The sequence below is a fragment of the Ambystoma mexicanum genome, chromosome 1q (assembly GCF_040938575.1).
Source record: "Ambystoma mexicanum isolate Mex_15411 chromosome 1q, UKY_AmexF1_1, whole genome shotgun sequence".
NCBI lineage: Eukaryota > Metazoa > Chordata > Amphibia > Caudata > Ambystomatidae > Ambystoma > Ambystoma mexicanum.
The window spans coordinates 139,031,646-139,053,349 of record NC_090922.1 but is presented as its reverse complement, the minus strand read 5'-3'; the positions used below and the strand labels follow the sequence as shown (position 1 = coordinate 139,053,349).

General features: G+C 41.2%; 1 protein-coding gene across 3 annotated transcripts in view; it reads left to right on the top strand.

The window, feature by feature from the left end:
- The window catches only part of MEAK7 (MTOR associated protein, eak-7 homolog), a 1,198,349-nt gene extending 1,177,482 nt beyond the window's left edge, over positions 1-20,867 (top strand). For 2 of the 3 annotated variants that reach the window (XM_069636239.1, XM_069636243.1), the window contains one exon: positions 18,388-18,690. In XM_069636239.1, coding sequence (XP_069492340.1) covers positions 18,388-18,522 — 135 coding nt within the window. In that variant the 3' untranslated portion in view covers positions 18,523-18,690. Of the gene's footprint in view, positions 1-18,387 lie in introns of all 3 variants that reach the window. The other variant, XM_069636236.1, reaches the window with a different exon arrangement.
- The last annotated feature ends 837 nt before the right edge of the window (positions 20,868-21,704 follow it).

Genomic DNA, 21,704 nt, shown 5'->3' with positions numbered 1-21,704 from the left:
GTCATCCTGCCTTGAGTGTCTAACAAGAAGATGTCTTTGAGTTGTATTATTAGTATGCTGGCAGTATGCCATCAAGAAGTCAGGGATTATAGGATTCTTTTCACATGGCAGAGAGCCATACCACGTCCCTCCTGATGGGGTTACCACTTCTCCTCGACAGTCATCTCCTCCCATGTGATCCTCCCTCATAATACTACCCCCACGGTCAGGATCATGATCCGGTAGCGGCTGCTGTCCCCTGGCCACATGGGAGAAGATTTTAGGCTGGGGATCAGTAATGACTCCACAGTATTCATCACAAGACCATGAGAGATCGCTGTCGCAGGTTGGTGGTTTGGCTCAAGGAGGAGAAGGTCCCTGATGCAACCTCTGGGGCGCACTCATGCCTTGTCAAGGACCGGCAGGTCCAGTGAGCGGGCTTCCTCTGTGAAAAAAAAGGTCGATCTCCTTCCGAGGAGATCCAAAAGGAGGCAAAACATCACACATTGGCTCCAATGAAGGTGACCTTTTCTTCAGGGTCTAGTTCAGGAAGGGGGCGCTCCCCATCTCCAGCTCTGTCTACGGTAAGCCTACCTACTGGTGGGTTACCTTCTGCAAAGAAGTCTTCTTCCAAGGACAAGTTTTTAAAGGAGAGACCTGTGGGAGGCCTGCCGGCAGCTCCCTTGTCTTCATCAGCTTCTGTCCCAAGGGCCCGTTGATGACTACTTCGTCTGCCAAGACCTTCACCTCGTCAACAGCCTCTTTGTCGAAGACCACCCCCATATCCGCGATCACCTCATTGATGGCCCCATTGACGATATCTATCATCACTTCGCCGAAGACAAGTTCTGCGCCAACTGTCATTTCCACAGTCAAGACAACGGCAGTGCCAAGGGTTGCTCTGCCTCCTCGGCCCCCGTCTTCATCAGCAGCTCTGATATTAGAAATTCCCATCATCGCCTTGCCACCCTGTCTCGCTACGACATGGCTCTTTGGTGCAAATTCGGGCTGATACTGGATTTCCTGCTTGACGACAAGAAGGGCAAAGCCCTGGCCCTGTTCCAGAAGGGTACGGTAGCTTCGGACCACGCTATGGGTGCGTATATTCAAGCCCAGGGAGCGCGCAAGTAGCTGTTCTGGATGTTTATTCTTTGTGTGTGCGCGTGTCGGGGGCATTCAGGCTGTGACTTGCGGTTATGGTTACTTTGCGCAGTAAATTCCATGAATACGCAGGGCACACATTTTTCATTCTGCGCACAGGCTTGTGCAGTGTCTTTCTCGGCAGGCAGCCCCTTTGGGATTTATGCACACATTTCCATGAATCGGGCCCTATGGGTTAAAATTTCATGTCGACTTTTCAGGCACTAAAACATTTCTAAATAGGTTCAGATGCTATCAGAAGCAACCCCTTATAGCGAAGAAAATAAGTCAGAAGCGATGCTACAAAAAAGGGAGATTGCCCATAAAAGCATAACAATGATACTGATTAGGAAATTCTTTGCATGAAGTGTAACGGCAATGCACAAGACAGATGACAGCATGCTTTTTCTTAGTGACATACAGATTAAATCTGAACAAGTTTACAAAAGTAGAAGCAAAATGCTTGAAAGCCAGTATGCCAATCTCCTCCTCATGTTTATTGAATGTCAGAAGCTTGAACGTGATGGGCACGTTTCTGGCTAAGGAGTTGGAAGCAGAGGTTTTGTTATGCGCCTTCCTTTTTGTATTTGGAAATCTCAGGTGGGGACAACTCGTCATTGTTTTTTATAATCATAATTGCTTGAGCGCTGGTTATGCAGTTGTGGAATTCTGTAGCAGCAACCAATTAAGTGGATTAGTGGCATGGGTTGTTTCAAACATTAAACCTGAATTCTAAGCACGAGGGGCAAAGAAGGTAGAAGAAATTGGATTTTGCGGTCTACTCTCCCAGAGTTAAGGTGAAGAGTTAAAATAAGTTGGCAGGCAGGAATCATAATGATAAGGGCAACCATGGAAGACCAAATATGGACATTTGATCATTGCGCTTGCTGGTCTTTGAACGCCACCTTTTCAGGTTGTAATTGGACTACAAACATGAATTAGAATATAGAGGAAAGGTCACACAGACTGTTGCTCTCTAATAAGTGGCTGCATTGTAGCATGACCTGAGGTGGTTAGTGCCCATCAACTTGTTAATTAGGGTTGGAACAAAAGCCCTCATTCCTACAGTGGGCCAGATATATTATCGCTGGTTTCGTGAAAAAGGCATCGTCATTGAGTCATACCCATGCATCACCCACTGGACCATTCTGCCCCACTCGTTCCGTTTCTGAACACATTTTTGTCCATTTATTCGGGTTGTGAAAATAACTCATCTTGATTTGTTGAAACTGACATGAAGCATTCTGATCATGACTAGGCCAAAATATCAAAGCCATTCACCTATAATACAAATAAACCTTTTCAAATGGGATCATCAGTGATCGATAGTATGGAGATCTCTGTAATTAGAGAAAGTTTGTCCAGCCAGGAGCGGCAACTGGCAAGTCCCCTGTTGTCCTGGAAATAATTATGTTGAAAATGTTCAAGCAGCAAACTTATATCCACTTTGTCCTGAGACTGTTCAGAACTTTAATTAATGTGTGTCCTGCACAAGTGGAACCTTCTTAGTTTGCGCTCCATAGGGTTTCTAAATGTGAAGTATTACAGTTTGCTTGTTCAAAATCAGTTTTTATTAATTTCGTTAGATGGATTTTGTGCAGTATATATCTTGCTTTTCGGATTACTGTTACTTTGCAATCTGTTCATTCAATCAATTTTTGATTTTCTTGAATTGTCTCCATTCAAAATAATCATTCAGTCAATTTTTGATTTACTTGAATTGTTCATTCAAAATAAATTCTCAAATTTCCAGTATTCTTTTTTATTTTCAATATTGTCCCAATTAAGCAATTTATTCTTTAGTCTCTATTCCTTCACAGAAAAGTGATTTCTCGACCTTATATTTATACATTTTGGATGCTAGAAACTTCAACACATGTTTCCCCATCTTCAATTTTGGCGGTTCATCAGGAGGTTTTTAAAGTCCCTGTTAGTGTTCATCATTTAGCTTTTGCTAAAGTTAATGCACATTTAGTTGGAATGCAAGAAACCTATAAATCAAATAGTTATAATTGTCGACTATGATTAACAAAATTAGTTTGAGCAGGTAACTTAGCAATGTACTGGTTATACTCACTCTCTTGCTATAGTATGCTGATAATTCCTCTTATAGTAGTTGCAACATTAGTATAGTTTCTCAACTGATCAGATCGGAAGCGACCTCTGAGCTGAGTGTTGAGACACTAGACTCGAGAGGAGAGATGCGGCTTGATCCGGAAGTCTCCACTGCTGCTTCACATTGAGCACGTTGAAGGGTCCTTTCTTCCAAAATTTTCGGCTCGCCGATCGTGCTGCACCAGGAAGACACTGTGCTTGGAAGACGTTCCGTAGCCGTGCGGTGCCAGCTGTGTGCAGGTGGGCTACCCGAAGTTCAAAGGGGCGTCTGCTATTCAGAGCTGTCCTACGGAGGTGCATTGGGAAGGCTTGCCCTTGGGCAGTGCGGCTGTTTGCTGTGTGCCGATCCGCACCTCATGGCCAGTTCGGCTCGGCCAATAGAGGTATGTTGGGGGAGCTCTAAGCGCTGAGTGCCGGGCCCCATAAAGGAGCGGATGGTGAGCCTGTGCCACGCAATCCAGTAGGCATTGAGCCCGAGTGGAGAGTCACGGGATAGGTAGTGAGGACTATCTGATATCCTGTGCCTCCCCTGTCCCGTCCCCAGTGCCTGTTTGAAGCACGTCTAATCTATTACTTACTGAGGTTGGCGTGTTCATCAGTATAAGAAGCAGTGAAGGTGTGCATATTGTAATAACAACAGCAGTATTACTAGCTACAGCGCTCCTTCTTGGGATTGTCTATTTTGTCTGGCCATTGGATCCCTCCCCACTGATTGACTACCCAATTACGGCGGTTCCCTTTTTCTGGACCTGGTCTCAACCCAGATTAGTCATTTGATCACTACCCCTAATCAGTGATCAGGAGCTCCCTGGGAGTGACGACTGCGGGCTACATGGGTGCAGCCTTAGGCACCATTCGACCACCTAACCAACATTGGAGTAGGGTGGTGGTTGCTCCAATTTGGTGTGCAGGAACATAAGCGACGTGATCAGGAGACTGCGGGCTTTCAGCCTTTGATCTTGGTCAGGTAGGTAAATCCATCCAGATCAACCATTGAGGCTGTACCTCTAAACAGCTATCTGTTGCCTGGCTTGACTAGTAGGAAATCTATAGGAAATTGCAGGGTAATTTTTCTCATTCCCTGCAATACAAAGGAATATTAGCCCTATCACCAGTTGGCTGTTGAGTTAACCACTAGAATACCGGGTGGAAAGTGCTATACTAAAGATCGGATGTCGGATACGACATCTATAGTCTATTCTGAAATGCAGCATGGGAAAAGGGCCGCACAATCTAAATACAATTTACGAAAAAACAAAGACACAACCTGGCAAGGAGAACATGGAGATGCAAGCGAAGGAGATCAAATCTAAAAAGAAAACCAAGTACTCCAAGCCAGCCGATCAAGGTGTAATTACTGGGTTCTTTCCTGTGAAACCACTCTCGAAAATCAATTCAACAATAATTGAGGAAACTGCAGTCCCAGGTCCAAGTGGCACTACTCTAATGAACTCAACTAATTTTGATGACATTGATAACTCCCTTCTGAAGCTGTGTTTAAATATACACCTAGGGATGTCATCACAAACACCAATAACGGTAGTAAGTGGCACTTTTCCTCACAAGGAAAGCAATACAAGCATTCCACCTAGTCTACTTAACTCCAGTGGTAGCTATCGTCGATTATCGGCCCACCTGACCTAATAATGGCTTCCATGGAGGATGTACCTGACAAAGAGGCAGAAGATCCTGACTGTTAGTACCCTGTTGCAAACAAGATTACTGAACTTCAGTCCTCGGTCGCTTCACTCCAATTTGCACTTAAGATCCTTCTGCAAATGTCTGGATGTATTTTGGCAAACACTAACATCCTTACCATGGCACAGGAGCAGAAGGCATTAGACCGCAATGAGGTGGAAGGCAATCTCTCCGAAGCTATTCATATAGCGGAAGGAAGTGAAGAGTAGCAATGTTCTGAGGAGGCCGAAGCTAACCCCTCGGAAACTATCCACAGTGTGGAAGGAAGCGATGTACAACAAGAAAACGAGATTAGCTCAGACCGAGAACAAAGTCCTCAAGTATTCTACTCACGGTAGCAGCGTAGAATGGCGAGGAAGGCATTAAAAAACAAAAAACCAAGTGCTCTCCCCTCCCTAGCGGGAGCTCTGACAGCATATGACACACGATTTAAGAAAAACGAAGAAAAGAATAGCTAGAGCGAAGGAAAGGGCCTCTAAGGCCAATGGCCGCCTAACTAGCTGGCTACTATTGGTGGAAGAGAAGGTGAAACATCTGGTTGATGACGAGGAACTACTGGAGATGGAGGACCAGGGGGAAGATTTAAGATCACCAGTGAGCCCAGAGAAATCAGTAAGAACTGTGGGCGAAGGAGATATCCCGTGCCTATATCGCCCAAAATGGGAATAGATTGTAAGGATACTTTTGACAATAGCATCTGCTTGATTAAGAACCTATATCAGGTTTAAAAAAACAGTTGGCTAGCGTGATCTGAGCCATTATTTAGATTCAACTGTGTACCACAACTTCGAGTTCTGAAATCTGATGACTTTTTATTTGTTGAACCGTTGAAAGTTCCAAACCCCAATGTCTCTGCCCTACACTATACTTTCTTATCCACAGCACAGATTATCAGAAAGTACAAAGATGAATTGAGGGCAGTTGACTTTGACATCGATGTGGACTTAAATGAGATTGATCCTAGTGCTATATAAGAAGATATGGCAACTCGAGTTTTGGAACCAGCCTGTCTTAAACCGACCGAAGCAAAACATTTGGAACTTGCTGAGGTGCAATAAGTGTTAAAATGGTTAATGAAATCTCTTCCGGGATTGCTAGCCAATCACTGAGCTTTTAGGTTTCTCACATGGAATTGCAGAAGTTTTGCCCATTTGCTGAGAACAGAGGGTTCGGTTGATTTCTTAGCAAAACTTAGTTGCATCTGTTTGCAAGAGACTTGTGCAAGGGTCTCCCTGATATTAGATGGTTTTGTGGTGTACCAATCTAAAGCAAAAAGGAGTGAAGGAGGTCGTCCATTTGGGGGATTACTTATGGGAGTGACAAACACATTGGTCTCCAGAAGGATTGATCTCATGGCTGTGGAGGTGCAGTACGGGGAGGAATGTAGTCCCCAAAGATTCCTTCTTGTAAATCTGTATAATCCTCCTGGAGCAGTAGTAAGGGAACTAATACAAGAAGCATTCCATGATTTAATGACTTCTTGGATAATAAAATCTAGCAACTCGGCTGTAGTAGTAATGGGGGACTTCAATTGCCATATGACAGGTGAGGGAGCAACTTCATTGAACCCTAAGCTAAAAGACAAGCGTGTAATGACCCACAGGAAAAGGGAGATGGAGGGCTTAGGATGGCTCCAACTGTTTGAATCATGGGAACTAGAGATGATTAATGGTTGTACCCTCAGTCACAGTCCTGGGAAACATACATGGACTAACGGAGCAGCCACTAGTACCTTAGATTATATATTTATGTGTAAGATGCTCAGGGAACTTTTCAGTGATATCACTTGGTGACCTCCGCAACCTCTTTTTTGCAGAAATTGCACTGTTGCAATGGTGTGTCAAAGACAACAGAGACCTTGAGTTCCCCTACTCTGTTTGTCAAATTAGGAAAGGAAATTACTTTGAGCACACCTTATTAATGCGCCAAATGATGTTTGCAACGTATTGGGTGTTCAATTAGTTGATTTTATTGGTGGCCCTTTATGATAACACGTGTTTTGGGATTTTTTGAGAGCTTTTTTGTTTGCCACCAGTTGTCACTATGAAACAGTGATTAGGAATATCCCAAAGGGAGAGTTCATAAGGGCTACATGCAATCTTTTGTCCAACAGATTTAAGGCCAGGGGATATCCGCCCAAATGCATTCAGAAAGCTTGGACAAAAGCACAGCAAACACCGAGACTACAAACCTTAACACAAAAGGACAAACCGAAAGATGACAAAATTCAATTCATCACCACATATTGCACTAACAAACATATTATCAAGAAGATCTTAAAAAGAAATTGGTACCTGCTTAAGCTTGATCCTCATATTTGGGAATTTATTTATGAGCACCCATCGATAATTTAAGGAAGAACCAGAACACTTTGAACAAGTCTAAGTCCCTCCCTACTACCAGAATTGACCAAAGAAAAAACAAGACCATGGCTAGATGAACCTAAGCCAGGTATCAGACGATGCAGCACCTGCTCTATTTGCAAGTATGCGACAGCCAGCACAGACACTTTCAAAGACTCAAACAGTGTACATACCAAGATACAAGAACAAATTAACTGTCGGACCAAAAATGTGGTCTATGCAATCGTGTGCATTTGTAAACAGATTTATATTGGCAGCACAATCCAAGAGCTACGGACAAGAATTAGAGAACACCTCTCAACAATTGGCAGCCAAGATAAGAACTTACCTCTAGCTGACCATTGGCAGAACTCACACCAGCTAAACGATAAAAAGGATATCAAATTTATAGGTTTGAAAAAGGTAACCCTGGGACAGAGGAGCGGCAATCAAGAATTACTTCTACGCCAAGAAGAGGCAAGACTCATTTGCCGCTTCAGAAGTGTGGAAGCAGGTTTGAACACAGAAAGTGAGATGGCATACTTTCTATGAGATATTTCGATAAACTACAGCACCAAACAAGATCTATAACTTATCAGACATTTCAAATGTATGTATTGACAATTCATGTCTTGTAAGCTAGGAACCAACAGTACATTCTGTGAAGCTGGAAATATTATGCACCTACTTCAGGCCTCCACTGCAGGCCAATAATGTCTTAATGATGATCTCGTAGAATATACTTTGCATGACAGAAATCAACAGCAAACCTTGGAAATCAAGAAATATCACGTACCTACTTTTGGCCTCTTCTATACGCCCAATATAGGTAGAACATATGAACTAGAGAATTATTATAACCAACAGTCCCATATAACCTTATGTACTTCACTGAGTACTTTGCGTACTTTCTACCTACACCTGCAATGCACACAAGCTGTAAACCACAGCCATTATGGGGTGTCTCACAAATCAATAGCATCAGCATATTTGAGACTACAATTCCCATAAAACATGACTGTCCAGTTAGGAGTTAGTCTTCAACCAATCAGTTCCACTAGAATTCTTCAATGACATTGAGACAACCAAAGGCCACTGGCCTCATGTTACAGTATAATACCAATATGTAACATTGGTTCACGTGGAATCCGTCTTACAAACAACTATTAAATTGTATAAATATTTTTGACTTGACCCGTCCCACTTTATAAGAAATGGGAAAGATTTCATACGTAGCAGCATAGCTAATTGCGGCACGGCAAACATTTTCATGGATAACTCACAAAATAATTAGGCAACTATCAGTAATTTTAAAAATACTGTGTCATTTGGTTTCTTACACATCTCCCCATATGCCTTGCTTTAAAGCTTCCCAAAATATGTCTGACAACCCGACACAACCGCCATGAAAACAAAGAGAGGACTATCCAGTAAAGATATTACACACTATGAGACAGGGACCCCATGGCCATTCTTCAACCGACGCGGGACGCAAGAGCGTTATCCTTTGCAGGTAAGCCCTAAGAGGCACAGGCAGCCCACCTATTGTACTGCCCAATCCGAGCGGGATCCTCTACTCACACAGGAACCTGCAGTTTAACAAAACTCAGCACCTTAATGCAAGGAAATAAAAGAATTCTAGTCGCATGTAGATCAAGTCTGTACTAATTAACTGTAACAAAACTAAAACGCACATACAATCCGCATCTACTATTTTGATCGCATTAGTATTTCAGTTACCCACACTGGATAAGTACGAGCGGGCGAGTTTTTCCGCTGCACTTTATTAAAAAAATGAGACTTTATCTAAATTAAATTGAAAAAAAACCTCAGGTGCGTACAATTGTTTCATGTCCCTAGAACATAATACGCTTGTAACGAGCCGACGGGACACTAACATTACAATTTGTTCATCACTTTCCTTTATCCTTCTCCTTTGTTCTCTGGCACCAGATGGGATTTAACCCAGTAATATCGTACCCTTTCTAATCCTCACAGCGGCTAAGACTGAAGATACAGGGTAAGACTAACTCTCTTGTAACTTGTATAACAACAGAGATACCTCATTCGCAATTTGTTCAACAGTTATTTTGCTAACTGTTTCTCTCATTTCTTTTTCTTTTACCCAACTCACCCTCCCTATGTTTGTGTGCTTACAATGTGCCTACATTTGGTATTTGTCAACACGTACACCTTACATGGGGGGTTTGGCAACACAATGTGATTCTAAACTACAATTGGTTGCAAATATATTTTTTCTGTGGCATGACATGCCTCATCTTGATATTGATGACATGACTGTATATTCTTGGACTATATCAATATTTGTTAATTGTTCATTTAAATGCACATTTTCTTTTTGTATTACTTTCAAACAAAAAAGACATACCCTGATTTGAGAAAGGCAGTCAAAAAATGCCGAAACACGTGTTATCATGAAGGGCCACCAATAAAATCAACTAATTGAACACCCAATACGTTGCAAACATCATTTGGCGCAGTAATAAGGTGTGATCAAAGCAATTTCCTTTCCTATATATTTATGTGCCCTATAATGCAGCTCCAAGTTATGGACATGAAAGTGATTTTTAACCCCTGGAGCGATCATGCGATACTCCAATGCATCCTCCACATACGTGGGTCACTCCCTGCAAAAACAAATATTGGCAGAATCAATGCCAACAATGCAGGGACTAAAATTATCTGGTCAGATAAGAATATAAGGTTGACAATCGAAGCCTTAGTCACCAAGAACACTTCTAGCTTCCTTGATTTCAACGTCATGTCCATTAATGATATTGAAGAATGGATTTCAGCAATCTCGGGCAAACACGCAGTCGCGAATATGGGTTTCATGGTAAGATCTGAAGGCACTATACTACCCTTCAACAAAGAGATAAGAGACGCCAAGAGGGGTCTTAGAACTGAACTCTGCAGAATTAAGATTAAAAACTTGCCAGTGCAACAGTACTGCGACAGGGTGAGGAAAGTTAAAAACAGATATAGAGCCTCCATAAAGAACATAAAAATGGAGTAAAGAAATTGTGCTTATCAAAGGGTAGAGCAGATTATCCGCTCTAAAAATTCACGCAGCATTTGGTAATTTCTGAGTGAGGCGAGGGACAATGTTAAAGGTCAATTAGCCAACCCTATCAGCGGGGCGGATTGGGTAAAATTTTTGGAAGGACGAAACTCAGGGGACGAGGTAACTGTGAATATACCATTGAGAAAAGCTTCGATACACCCTCCTTTTGATGTTTCTTATGGGGCATTTTTAATCAAAATAAAAGATCTTAAGTCCTCAAGAGCCCCGGGTCCCAATGGGTTTGCTAATCGGCCTCCAACTTCACTAATGATGCTACAACTTGGGTCCAATCCTTCTTAGCCAAACGGACCATGAGAGTCTTCTCTACTTCAGCCTATGCTGACTCTATCAAAATAACCTGCGGGGTCCCACAAAGTTCCTGCGTATCCCCTACTATGTATAATATCTTCACCAAGCCTTTGTTTGACAAGTTGGATAGACTGGGTGTCACCTACACTAATTATGCAGATGACACACAGATTGATCCTCATACCCCTTTCGGGCAACTTCAAGGCGGACTCAGCCCTGGTGAACAAAATATACATCCTCATTCAGGCATGGATGGCATTCCATGGCCTCTGCCTGAATGACAAAAAAATTGAGTTACTAATCTTAGGCTGTGAAGTCAATATCCAAAAACTCAGCCCAAACTACACATCCTTCAACATTGATAACAACCCTATCAAGGTGATGTCTGTAGTTAAAACTCTAGGATTCTATTTGGACTCCTCTCTCACTCTCAAAAAGCAAGTTAATTCCCTTGCCTCATCCACAACGTACACCTGCAAACTTATCAGAGCTTCCAGACCATACCTCTCGAGAACGAGCTGTATCATACTAGCCAATGCTCTTATTATGTCAAGATTAGATTACTGTAATGCCCTGTACTCAGGAGCCAATAAATATATTACAGACAAAATTCAAAGATTGCAGAGTAACGCCCTGAGGGCAGCACTAAACATCCCCTACAGAGAGCATATTACCAAATTCAGGAAAGAGGTTAACTGGCTGAAAATAACAGACACAATTCTCCTCAAAACAGCATCCCTCACCTCCAAATGCCTGAATAACTTAGCACCTCCATACCTAATGGATAAAATCACTAGAAGAACAGCTACCCGCCCTACGAGATCCGCCAACTCATTTATGTTGGAGGTTCCTAGGTTCATACGCTCGACAGCAGGAGGAACCAGCTTCCCTGTCAAAGCTGCACAATGCTGGAACAAACTACCCGTCGACCTCAGACTAGTACAACCCTACTCTAAATTCAGACACAAGATACTTAATTGGCTGCACACTAATGACACCTAACTGACGAACTACACTTCCACCTTTCCAGCCCCTACATGATCCTTTGTTTCCACCAGACCACACCGTAGCTTGGTTAACTTTGTACGTAGTGTATATGTAGGCGTTTATGTGGACACTCTTGATAATGTTTCCTTGACCTACCAAGACCATTGCTTTGTATTTAATGTATCTTTTACCTTGTACCTGCCTCCCATTGCAATCACGGCGCTATGTATTGCTACCTTTGCACTGTAACTAAGTTTCAGTAAGTTGTAACTGTATTTCTTGTTTCTGTTGCACCCGTCTACCTAAGGGTTTGGTGCGCATTACCAAACAAATAAATAAATAAATAAGCAAACAAACAAACAAAGCTAATGTTGTAATTAAGAACTATCCAGAGTTTTGGGCCCGTTTACTCACCATACAGTTTGTGAAGATCTTAACTCGGGGAAGGATACCATACTCTTGGCAAACAGCAATCCTTATCCCAATATTCAAAAAGGGAAATCAATTAGATCCTAACAACTATAGACTCTTGTCTATGTTAGATACAACAGGAAAGCTTTTTGCCTCACTGTTATGTGAAATTCAGAAATGGGTAGACGATGCCAAAATTCTATGTAAATTTCAGAGTAGGTTCCGGCGGGTCTACTGTACCACTCACATTCTCATGCTGATGAACATTCTGCGGACTAGAGCGCTTAGTAGAGGGCAGCCTCCGCTTTATGCTCTTTACATCGATTTTAAGGCTGCCTTCGATTCCATCCCAAGAGACCGTCTGTGGTTCAAAGTAGAAGCCATGGGATGCCCGGGGGGGTGGGGGGGGGGGACTCTTGTACTATCTCAGACTCTTGCACCAGAATACCACGGTCAGACCTAAATTAAATCAGGAAGGTAATATGAGTGAAATGGTGATACAAAACGGGGGTAAAGCAGGGGTGTGTCACAGCACCACTTGTATTTGTATTTATTTTGTTTATATAGCGCCTTACACCAAAGTGCTGTACATCAAAACACCATGATACATAAAACAATAACAGTAGAAGCAACTTACAATAATGAATCAATCCAACAAAATAGTGAGAAGAGCAATTAAACTGGAGGGAAGAGGGGGAGTTTAGCAGTAGAACTGAGAGGGAGAGGGAGGGGGGAGGAGGAGAAGGGGGAGTGAAAGGAAGGGGAAATGATGAGAGTGGGGAGGAGGGAGAGAGGAAGGAGATGATCAAGGGGAAAGAGGAAGGAAGGAAGGGGAGCAGGAGGGGGAAGGGGTTTCATGGCGGTGAATGGAGAAGGAGAGATTTAAGGGATGTTTGGAATGAGGAGAAGGAAGGAATAGAGCGGATAGAGAGAGGTAAGCAGTTCCAGTGCAGGGGGGCAAGGAGCTGGAATGAACGGAAGCGGGAGGGGGCACAAGGGGATGGAGGGACAGTGAGAAGGAAGAGGTCTGCAGAACGAAGGGAGCGGGAGGGATTGTAGAAAGAGAGGAGGGAGGAGAGATGAGGGGGAGCGAGACCATGGAGAGATTTAAAGACTAGGCAGAAGAAGTGAAATTTAAGTTGGGAGTGAAAGGGGAGCCAGCCAAGGGAGGAAAGGGAAGCAGAGATGGAGTCACGGGAGGAGAGGAGACAGAGGGTATGGACGACAGAATGGTAGATAGATTTGAGGGGGGGCGAGATGGGAATTAGGTAGTCAAAAGAGTAAGGAGGAGCAGTAGAAGAGGCGAAAGAAGATAAGGGAGGAGATTAGAAGTTTAGTAGCATGGAAGGTGAGTGATGGGCGGACTTTGCGAATGTTAAAGCGATGGAAGCGTCAGGCACGAGAGGTCAGAGAGATATGGTGGGGAAAAGAGAGAGAGGAGTGAAAGTGAATTCCTAAATTGCGAGCGTGGGCAGAGATAGGGAGATTAGAAGGAGAAAAGTGAATGAAAGGTGGAGGAGAGGGAGGGGGAATAGAGTTGGAGGGGAAGAATAGGACTTCAGTCTTGTCAGTGTTGAGAGAGAGAAAGCGGGAGGACATCCAGTTTTTTATAGCGGAAAGACAGGAATAGAACTTATCCCTAACTTGTACGTGTAAGACATACCAGCAGCAATAGCAGAAGCATATAACTGCCCACATAAAATTGGTGAAGCCCCCTGTGCTGTGCTAGCATACGCTGATGATTTGGTAATATTGGATAACACCATAAGTGGACTTTGACGATCTGCGACCGCTTTATGGGAATGTGCTAGCAAAAATGGCCTGAGCATTAATTTAAATGACAAAAGTGCTGAGATTCACTGATAAGAGCTTCCCGTGTTAACCTGATTGTGGGTAAAATATATATACCATATGCGCATTCTTACCGCTACCTGGGAGTTGATTATTGCACTTGCAGACAAATACGCAAAATTAGAGCAGCGCAAGTCACTGCTTTGATCTCCAGCTTCTTGAACAAGCAGGGTGGTTTTACATTTTGGCGGACACAACATTTCTATATCCAAGTGTTTATTCCCATGATCACATATGGCCTTGAGGCCCTTCTCTCTTTTGACCTAGCTTGGCTTCAGGTGATTGAAGGGAAATTTTGGCGCCGGATACTGAGGCTACCACCAGGGGTCCCAATGGCCATAATAAGGTTAGAACTAGGACTTGCATCTCTAAAAGCAACAGTGCTAAAAAAAGAGGGCCGGTTTCTTTCTAAGAATTATCAGTGGCAGTACCAACCCACTATTGATGGAGGTACACCAGGAATTAATCAAAAAACATACTACCTGTCCACTTTTTAAATCAGTTACAAAGTACCTAGCAGACATAGGCTGGACCCATAGAGGGAGCTAGCTACTCGAAGGAAGTTCAGAATGCGTTTGGGAAATGCGTGGACCTATGGGACTGGTTAGAGAACTCTGCACATTTGAGCACACTGAAGAGCTATCAGTTTGTCAAATACAGGCAATACACTTTTATGAAGCCACAGGCGTATTTGAATCTTTGTCCTGCTAAAAGGCTCAGACGCTTTATCATCCTATTTAGAATGGAACAATTACCTACTAGGATGATCTTGGGGAGTAGAGAAGAGTCTGTCGCCTCTGCAATCTACCCGAAAACATTGGCGACAGCTAAACATCTATTAACTGAATGCCAAACAATGACCGGCACAATCCAGTCGCATATTGGTAAATATGTACACAATTTAGAAACCATTGGTGAATTGACCTTTTGGCTATATTGCACAAATACCTGGAATATGCGCCTGTTTGTTGCCATTTACAATATATAGCTAAAAATTGAATCCAGATTGGGCCCCATGATATGAGAACTATGAGAGTTGTTACGTGAAGATGACGAGATTTTGCCCTGGGGGCAACTGTTAGCATAATTGTGACCTGCAATTAATTTATGTACCCTGTGAGGAAAGTGTAAAATGTATGCAAAGCATGTAGAACATAACAGGATTAATGATCCTTATACTATGAGAACTAGATGAAAGAGATCCTGAGAAAGTATTATTGTACGTTTCTTTTTAGGTTAATTTTATCTTACTTTCATTTTGATTGATTATGATTTTATATATACTATGTCATTGTATCTTCTTTTTCTATATATGTGTTTATTTGTACGATATGTGTAAAGTTTGAGTTTATTAAACTAAATCACATTAAAGAATAAATAAATAAACAAATGAGACTTGTTTTAAATCTGTATTCCAGCGATCTTTCTAGTTGATCCACTTAGCACTTTTTCAATGTTGCGCCTGTAATATGAATAATGCAACAGGTCTAGATTTCCATTTCTTATTTGTTCTTAGTTATGGAAATCTGCTATTAGTTTTAGCTACTCGTATTATTTTACTTGAATAATGCCTTTTGACTTCTCCTTTTTGGCCTTTTTCAGTCTTTTTGTTGATCCTCGCTGTGCGATTGCCACAGGACAACAAAAATGGACGGAATTTAAACTATGTGATGACGCGTACGTAAACGTGTTCGCGTCATCAAGTTGCCAGCCATCTTGGATTGGGATATTTCTATGCAACATGAAGTTCTGTGTCTAAAAGTAAAGATTCCAATAATGTTATAATCAGTAACATGCGATAATTATGGCTGGTCATTATCATATTCTTTAATGAGTAAAAGATTATTGTAATAATATCTTGTTACGATTTCAGTAAAACAGTATACCATTTATTTCTAATTTAATATAATTTGGTGTGTACTTTATTAGTACCTACCAGTGGTACTCTTAACATGTATGTAGGGTATCAGAGGCCTTACATTCTGTATTATATTTCTAACTATATTATATTATAGTCGATGATTGCATGTCTTAACACACAGATGTGTGCTTTCCCTCTGTGCGCATGCACAATCAAAACGTTTTTATATACCATGTGTATTGCTCAATTACATTATGTACCTGAGCATGTTAGTATGTGATTTGTCTCCAAACAGTTTGTTGTAACTGTGATCATTGTAATGACCAAAATCTGCCTGTTGCTGGTGTCTTATATTGACTTGTGTATCATCTTATTTCAAAGTCTTTCCATGCGGATACATATACATAAAAGCTTATTCTTCAAAGCATCATGTACATAGATAACACACAGATTTATATTTTGGATCAACATATATATATACATGTCCATGGTACATATCTACAAGGCTTCTCTTTGCCTGAGTAGTATTTCCACACTACCTCCTCTTGCTGGCATTACTACTTTTTCTATTCCAAAAAAAGTATGTCACTAATTTGTTCGGGCTGAGAATGTTCCATGTAGTGTAATGCCAAAGGTGATTTAAGATCTTGATGTTTGATCGCTCTGATATGTTCTCCAATTTGTACTTTGATATGTCTTATAGTGCTGCCAATGTATTTCTTACCACAGACTCATTGGATTCCATGTACCACATTTTTACTATTACAATTGATCAATTGCAAAATGTGTCTTGTTTCGCCATTCGCTATTTCAATGTTGGTTTTTGCATTTTCCGAATATTTGCGTACTTGGCAGTTGGCACATTTGTAGTTCCCATTTATGGGTTGTTGTAGCCATTATATTGATCTGGAAGAGTTCTTTTTTGGATGATTATACATGAAATGTGAAGGACTAATCATATCTTTAAGATTTTTTGATTTACAGAATGTATCTACAGGCATATTGTCCAAAAAAGGAATAGGATTTTCATCCATTTTTAATATGTTCCAATTTGTGGCAAGTATCCTTTTAGTCCTTTGATTATATGTGCTGTAAATTGTGATAAATCTTAGTTTTAAATTCCTTGGTACTCTCCATTTGTGGCTTGTTTTGAAGCAGATCCTCTCTTGTTCTGTATTTTGTCTTGGTATACATTTTCCTAAGATGCGGTTCACTGTAGCCTCTTTCTCTAAATTTTCTGATGGTTGTTTGTGCATGCTTTTCAAATTCACTTTCTAATGTACAATTCCTTTTGACTCTCAGGAGTTCCCCATATGGTATGTTGTGAATTACATCACGTGGATGGTTACTCAAAGCATGTAGCGTACTGTTCACTGCAGTGGGTTTAATGAATAGTGGTGTGTGGATAATGTTGTTCTGAATATATGTATGCAGATCCAAAAAATCGATGCCAGAAGTGCTTTGATGCATTGTAGTGTAAGATTGAAGGAGTTTTGATTCAGATACTGATGATATTCTTCAAGTTCTTGGGCTTTTCAATTCCATATCATAAAAATATCATCAGTGCATCTACCCCAGTAGATCACATTGTTGTTTAAGTTGTAGATGGAATGTTGCCACGCATCCTCTTTCAAAATGTCCCATATATAGGTTGGCATATGAGGAACAAAATTTCGCCCCATAGCCGAACCTTGTGTCTGTTTGCAGAGTTGTTTATTGAATGTAAAAAGGTTATTGGTCAATGTGAAATGTAACATCTCCAGAATCATCAGGTTTTGTTGCTGAAAATATATTGATCTCTGTTTTAGAAAGTAATTGCTAGTTTCAAGTCCTTTGTTGTGCAAGATACTGGTGAATAATGCAGAGACATCAAAGGTGACTAATCTGAAATTAGGTTCCCATTGTACAGGTTCTAATTGTTGAATAAGTATGGAGACCTCACTTTGTGTCTTAAGCTTCAGACTGTGGCACCGGAAGCGCTGAAACTCGCACACATGTGATGAAATAATGTGATACTGAGCACCTCTATTCATCCCCCTAGTAACTAAGGGCCAGATTCTCCAATCCTTTTTGGGCTCAAGTGATGAGATGTGCTGAAAACAAGCAGCTGAAGAGCTTAGGTGACCTTTGAGAATAAGGTGACCTGAGCATTTCTGAAAGTAGCGCAAATGAAACAAGCTCATTCTCTGCTCTTCTCCTTTCAATTGCGCTACTTTTTGAGAATCTGGCCCATCTGTTTTTCTGTTTTCCTTTACAAAAATTGGAAGCAGCTGCAGACATTTTGGTTTGAAATGCATACTGTAGAAAAATACCTCAGTAAAGTATTCATTACAACAAGGTTATTTGTAAAAACTGGTGTTGTGGTGCACAATGGCTTCACCTCCCTTTGTAACCTGATAGTTGTGTTGATGGATTGCCCTTGCTTGGTTTTCTGTTTACTAATTTCTTGACTGCTGGGTGGAAGCCTGGATTTTTGTGGTTATTTTATGCTTGGAGAAGTCTGAATGGGTTTTTACTATTTTCATTTGACCTTTGCTTTATCTTCCCAGAATGCTTAGAATTGCCATTAAAGCTATCTGTACATTCAATCATTCATTTTTGTATTGCAGGAAAGGGCAAAAAGGAGCATCCTGGATTCTGATCCCGAAGCTCGAGCCCTTCTAGAAATGTCCGGAAGAGTACGTCACAGTGAGGGCCTGAGACAAAAATCAAGAGATGTGGAGGAAGAGGAAGACCTAGGTTGAGGGAGAGAGGCCCTCTACCTAGAGCCACAGGACTTTCACTGTGATGAAGTATTCTGTGCAGCAGTTTTTCTGCTTTTACCTATGCATTACTTGTATAATGGAGCCTTGAGCAAATGCTGTCGCTGCTGTAAGAAGCACAATACATTAAAGCCCAAGTCACAAAAGTGACTCAACGTTTTGCCTAGTGTGGGTACTAAGCGATAATGCTTAGTATGACCAGTCTCCTTTGCCAGCTGCGGAGCTGCCTCTAGCCTGGTACATCCCAAGACATTTTCTATTCATTCATGGCCACAAACTATAATTGTGTGTTTGTTTACACAAAGCCTTGACTGGACAAGACTGAAACAATCAAGTCTCTGAATTGTACTGATTATGATACTTCATTGCTTTCCCTGAAATTATGAACACATTCAGATCAATTTATGTGCTTTGAAAATAATTGTGTAAAATTAATAATTAACAAAAAATAATTTGCCCCCTTAACCTGTATATATACACCGTAAACCAGTATTCTCGTTTTTGCCTTTCTGGCAAATAATAGTGCTATCTGCTACGTTGAGCAATAGATGGGAGAAAGACCCCGGTGGAGGGGTAGAAGGGGAGAATCCTCGAAAAGTTAGTAACACCAAGTCCACAAAACAGTAAGGCATGGTCATGGCTTTTTATTTTGCAAATGGAGAAGATCGACTAGCTTCACCCTCTACAGCTATTTTTCTACTATAGGTGAAATAATGCCTAGTGGAAGAAAAAAAAATCAATGGTGTCTGCAGTATATGTGGCCAATGTCTCAAGCACAAATGAACTGCTCTGTTTCAGATGTGGTGGAGTCATTGTTAAAAAGTCCTTTTTTAATGCTTCAAAAGTAATACCAGCTGAAAAATCCAACTAGGTCGTCCTACTTTCACAAACATATCAACACTGGTTTGTGAAACCTGCTCTTTTACAGTTGTTGGTACGTCTATCCAAAGTGTCTTTTAGAATTACTCTCTCTGGGGAATCCTGTCCTCTTGAAATGTCACACTGAAGAGTGTGTGTCTGGGAAATAATTTCCTCTGCAGCCTGATCCATAAGTAGTGTGTATTTGGGGTATCACTGCCTCTTAAGTCCAGTGCATTTAGAGCGTGTTCAGGGAAGCCATTCTTCCTCAGTATCATCTACCCAGGTAATCTGTTTCTCCAAATGTTAGTTAAACGGAAGTGTTCATTTTAGAACCACTTACTCCTCTAATCTCTTTCCCTCTGTGGACCATACTTCCTCAGTGTAACCTATCCTTATACTTTTTAATTGATCCACCTTCCTCTTTCTAGCCCATTAAGATTGTGCCCCTGGGCACAGCTCACCCACCCCCCTTCTAACAGATAAAAGGTATGCATTCCTGCAAGCTTTTGCATTTGAACCACCCTGCAATTCGACATTGAGAAAGTGCCATGAAAGTGGTTGATGGGTATGGTCTGATCAGATGAGTGGGAGAAATCCAGTCGCTCACCCAAAAATGTTCACACCAATAAAATACATTAATTAATCTTTAAATTACATTTATAAATGGTATTAAACCGGTTCGAAAGGGTTTGTAAAAACACAATATTTATATATGTTGTGCAGAAATGTAGATCACCATGAGAACAAAACCTCTCAACCGAAGATTGCCCTAAAACCATGTGTGCCATGGTTACATCTTGAGCTTACTTGTGTATGATGACATGTGCATTTAAACTGACATGCCAGACACATTGGGTGTATACTATAGTACCTCAGAACCTTGTGCCTAATATCGATACATCTGTTTCAGCAAAGCCGCCTGTCTACCACATATACACTGTGAAAAAGGAGGCCTCTCCTCGTGTCTCAACCGTAAAGCAATATTGCCCTCCACACTTCTCTGTTCATCAGGCTGAAAGCACGGTTGTACGGGGTTTTGATAACGCCCCTCTGTCTGCTTGTTATATAGCTCCGTTTCAGTTCAGCAATGTGCAGTTGTAGTTCTTTACCTATCGAAAAGTACATGATAAGAAAAGAAAAATACAATTTTGCTAATCGTAAAATGTGTATGAGTTACGTCCCTGCCATTTTACCCTTTAACGAATAAACTCCCCAATTACTTCTTCTAAATCTTCACTCGATTGTGTATACTTTGATTTTAAGCGTTTCTTCTGCGTTGTCATGAAGATAATGTCATATTTCACCAAATTGTTTTTAAAATATATTTTCAAGAGTAATTTTGACTACATTTCTATCATCTTCAGTGGTGATAACACACCTCTTTCTCATTAACTTGCATGTATATTACTATATGTAAAGATTTATGCATGAATCAGACAAATAAAACTTTTGATATCTTTTCTTAATTTGTGTTTTCTTGTGATGTACTTTGATTTAGCAGTATTATTTGAGGATTGTGACACACAACATATTCATGAAGTTAACATTTTACGTGGCAGGAGGATTTTGAGGGGAAGGTAAAGTTTCATGAGTACACTTTTACACACAGTAGATACGATGGGCAGTCCTTTTTTGCTCACATTCTCTCTCTTGTTCCGCCTGAGGTAAAGTCTATTAATCCACCAGCTCTGCCTTTTTTCTCTCGCTCTCTCATATCCGAGGACTTTGTTTTAACTCTGTGATTGATTTTGCATCAGGGACACTACTAGAGAGCATTTCCATGCATTTACTAACCAGTTGTAAAAAGAAAAATCACTTTATTCAATAGCCTCTATTCTTACCGCTGATAATTCTGATCTCCTGTAATTTTAGATTGATCTTCAGTAGTTTGCTACTGTGTTGTTTCTTTTGTTTCCAGTGGTACCTGTTCCTCCATTCCCCTTTTGTGGGGACCTATTGGATGTTCTGGTTGAAATAAGTCATCGCAGAGAGTGGGGTTGAGGGGCACTGGAGAGGTGTAAGGGCTACCAATCCAAGCAAAGTGAGCAACCTGTACTAAATGTCACTCAAATTGATGGAGTTGTAAGAAACACATTGCCAAATGTTTGCTGAAATTTAGATCTCCAGTAGAGCATTCCAAAGCTTTACATTCATTTGAGGGTTTTGGTAGGCTATCTGATATGATTTTATGAAATTGAAATAAACCCTGCTAGCAAAGATCTTGGTTGAGTTAGTCTGTAAGCCTCTAAGTATCCGTGGAGATTGAACCTTGATTACCTACTTTAAGAACATGTGCTTTGGTC